At 53.9% G+C, this 3918-nt stretch overlaps 1 protein-coding gene across 1 annotated transcript; it reads right to left on the bottom strand.

Annotated features, from left to right (window-relative positions):
• Window positions 1–2103: 2103 nt before the first annotated feature.
• On the bottom strand, window positions 2104–3097 carry LOC132588404 (myeloid-associated differentiation marker homolog). Its single transcript, XM_060260783.1, has one exon. It carries the CDS (start codon window positions 3010–3012, stop codon window positions 2137–2139), a length of 876 nt encoding a protein of 291 aa, XP_060116766.1. The 5' UTR covers window positions 3013–3097; the 3' UTR covers window positions 2104–2136.
• Window positions 3098–3918: the final 821 nt, after the last annotated feature.

Genomic DNA, 3918 nt, shown 5'->3' with positions numbered 1-3918 from the left:
CAATCAGATCCCCAGTGGCCAATCAGAAGCCATGCTTAGGGTTGCCAAGTCCAATTCAAGAAATATCTGGGGACTTTGGGGGTGGAGCCAGGAGACTTTGGGGTTGGAACCAGGAGATATTATGGGCGGAGCCAGGAGCAAGGGTGTGACAAGCATAAATGAACTCCAAGGGAGTTCTGGCCATCACATTTAAAGGGACGGCACACCTTTTCAATTCCTTCCTTCCATAGGAAATAATGAAAGATACGGCTCCTTTTGGGGCTCATAGAATTGGACCCCCTAGTCCAATCTTTTTGAAACTTGGACGGTATTTTGGGAAGAGGCACTAGATGCTATACTGAAAATCTGGTGCCTCTACCCCAAAAAACAGCCCCCCAGAGCCCCAGATACTCGCAGATCAATTCTCCATGATTTTCTATGGGAATAAATCTCCATAGGGAATAATAGAGTTCCCAGCAGACATTTCCCTCCCCTCCCCCCGCTTTCTGACGACCCTGAAGCGGGGGGGAGGGCCTCCAAACCAGGGGATCCCCTGCCCCCACCTGGGGATTGGCAACCCTAGCCATGCTGGCCAAAAGCTCTACCTTGCCCCACCTACTTTCTAAGGATGTCGGAGGATCTCACAGTGCCCGGGGGCACACTAATGGGGAGCCCTGCGTTAGGGGGTTTCCATGACTGGTCAAGCGACAGTCATAGTAAGTTAAGGCTGTGCTGCTGTGTCCTCCTTCCAAACTAGCTGTTTTTACCAGGGAAGGAAATCTCACACCTCAACACCCATTATGTGGCACCACCTTCCTGAGGAGGGGGTAGGGTTGCCAATCCCCAGGTGGAGGCAGGGGATCCCCTACTTTGGAGGGGCCCCCCCCACTTCAGGGTCATCAGAAAGTGGGCAGGGGGAGGGAAATGTCTGCTGGGCGCTATGGAGACCGATTCCCATAGGGTATAATGGAGAATTGATCCACAGGTATCTGGGGCTCTGGGGCACTGTTTTCTGAGGCAGAGCATCCAGCACATCTCCTCAAAACACCATCCAAGTTTCAAAAAATATTGGACCAGGGGGTCCAATGTTAAGAACCCCCAAAGAAGGTGCCCCTATCCATTATTTCCAATGGAGGAAGGCATTGCTCTCCCTTTAAATGTGATGGCCGGAACTCCCTTTGGAGATCAATGCTTGTCACAGCCTTGCTCCTGGCTCCACCCCCAGTGTCTCCTGGCTCCACCCCCAAAGTTCCCATATATTTCTTGAATTGGATTTGGCAACCCTTGGCATAGATGTGTGTGTGTGGGGGGGAGGATATATTATATATCTACCTGAGTCCAAAGATTAACGACTCCTTTCACCCGCTCGGTTCCCGCATTCAAGGGTGGAAAGATTCGACTCCCTTTCTCAAGGGCCTTCTACGTCCCTTCCCCCAAAACGCTTCTCTTCGCCTCCTCTCTGGAGAATACTCTTTATTTTTATTATTTTTTTAAAAAAACAGTCTAATACAGAGAGCAGGTTTTTCCGGAATTCTTCCTCTTTCTCCCTGGAGCATTTGTGAGCACGCCCTGAAGCAATCTTCCAGCTCCCGATGACAACATCTGGGCAAGATTGACCCAAGCCGGGAGGCCGCCGTCTTGGGGACTCGCACGGGGCAATGAAACACCGTTCTGAGCCAGGGAGCAAAGAGGAGAAGAAGACTGCAGATTTATACCCCGCCCTTCTCTCTGAATCAGAGTCTCAGAGCGGCTCACAATCTCCTTTCCCTTCTTCCCCCACAACAGATACTCTGTGAGGTGGGTGGGGCTGAGAGAGCTCTGACAGAACCTGCCCTTTCAAGGACAACTCCTGTGAGCGCTAGGACTGACCCAAGGCCATTCCAGCAACTGCAAGTGGAAGAGTGGGGAATCAAACCCGGTTCTCCCAGATTAGAGTCCACACACTTAACCACTACACCAAACTCGCTTTCTAGCAAGGGGGGGGGGGGGGGAAGGCAAGGGAAACAAAGAAAGCAAAAACAAGATTAAAAGACCAGACTCCTCTCATCCACTTCCCCCAGCATCCAAGCAAGATGGTGAGGCATTTTTGTTTTTTAAAAATAATAACTGCGTTCTGAACAGGATCCCAAGTCAGGTTCACTCTACCCGGTGGAGTTTTTACGCCGGTGTGGTCACAAAGACCATCTTGGAGGAGTAGACAAGATCGACAATGTAGGCAATGAGGTTGAAGATGGTCAGGAAAGTCACTCCAAGACGATAGTCCCAGGTGCAGGGTTTCGAATTGCATACCTCTGTTCTTTGCAGGTTCTTGAAACCATAGATGGGCCACACAAAGGTGGCCGTGATGTACATCAGCACAGCCAGGACGTTGTAACCTACCATGAACTTCTCCAAGGGGAAAGGCAAAGAAGCGAGACAACGTCCCACGGTGAGGATGATGATGAGTGTCGTGATGATGAAGCAGATGCTGTAGACGGCCACGCACCACTGCAGGCCGGCATAGGACCGGTAGTCTGTCATGGAGAGCATGGAGAAAATAAGACAAGCCACGTAGGCCTCGAACACCTTCAGGAGGCCCGGAACGGTGGCCAGGAAGCCGCTGATCTCGCCGGGTTTGGCTCGGGTGAGTCCCACTTCGACGGCATAAGCGATGAAGCAGAGGATCGACATGGCGGTGGCGGCGCCTTTGTAGCCACACACCCTGCCGGAGCAGTTGTTGTGGATGAAGACCGACGGGTAGACCACGGAGGTGGTGAAGATCATGAGAGCGGCCAGCATGGAGAAGGCGGAGGTGAAGTCGTCCCACGAGATAGGCAGCGACTGGGCCAGGCCGATGAACTCCGCCAAGATGATGAGGACGGTGACGGCGAAGCAGAAACACCAGGTGAACATGCACCAGTCGCCGCTGGAGCCGGAGTAGCTGTGGTGGACGGCGACCAGGCTGAAGGCCGTGCAGGCGAAGAAGATCTCGCAGAAGCGGACGATGCCCAGCGGGGAGATCAGGGAGCGGGGGCTCACCTCAAAAACTGCCATGATGCCCCGGGCACAGCAGCGTCAAACTCCTTGGCACGGGGACGAGAGGGAGACCTAACCGGTTGCGGGAAGAGGAGCCGTAGTGAGGCTGGCTGGGTGTGGGGCACGGAGCTCAGGTGCTGCCCTGTGTGGCGGGAACACCCAGCCGGAGGGGGTACGATTGGCCTTCCTTTGATACCGGGAGGCGTGCCCTGGGGTTGGCACTCGGACACACCCTGGGCTGAGGCCCAGCAATGAAAGCAAAGTCTTTCCACCTGTCTACGAGAGCGGCAGACACGCCCTGTGGGACGCAACTGCCACTGCATTCCTTCTCCGGCGTTGCTCAACCCGGTTGCTCAATTTTTCCAAACTTGGTTGGGGCAGGGGCAGAGTTCCTGGGAATGTGTGGGTCAGAGCGAGAGGATGCACTGACCCCCCCACAAGGAGCATCTATGGGCGCATGCACCTGTGGATGCCCAAAGCCTGAATTTTTATGGGTCTCTCCTTTCAGGGCAGGCAACCTGGCCAGGAACCAAGAGGCAAGCTGATGATTAACCAGGCTTAAGGAGAGTACTTATGGCCCCGCCTGGGGAAGCCCCATCGGTGGATTGTGCGGACGTGTGGTTGCATGGAAATAGGCAATTGGGCGCTGCTGTAGCGAAACCAGGAACACGCGAGAGGCAGATGGGGGGGGGGAGATAAGCGGGGGGGGGGAGCGAGGGTCCGGTTGCCAACCTTTGGGTGAGGCAAGGAACACAAGCAGGAACAAATAAGTGCAAAAATGCAATTCATGCAGTACTTCAATAAATATTTGCAACAAAATCTTGTGTAAATTCAGGGGAGGGGGCTTCGAGCAGGAACTCACAGGAATGCAGTTCTGGCTGGCTTGGTGCCGGAGGATGTGGCCTAATATGCAAATGAGTTCCT

The sequence above is a fragment of the Heteronotia binoei genome, chromosome 20 (assembly GCF_032191835.1).
Source record: "Heteronotia binoei isolate CCM8104 ecotype False Entrance Well chromosome 20, APGP_CSIRO_Hbin_v1, whole genome shotgun sequence".
Taxonomy (NCBI): Eukaryota; Metazoa; Chordata; class Lepidosauria; order Squamata; family Gekkonidae; genus Heteronotia; species Heteronotia binoei.
The sequence above is the reverse complement of the archived record's forward strand: the minus strand, read 5'-3'. Positions and strand labels throughout refer to the sequence as shown.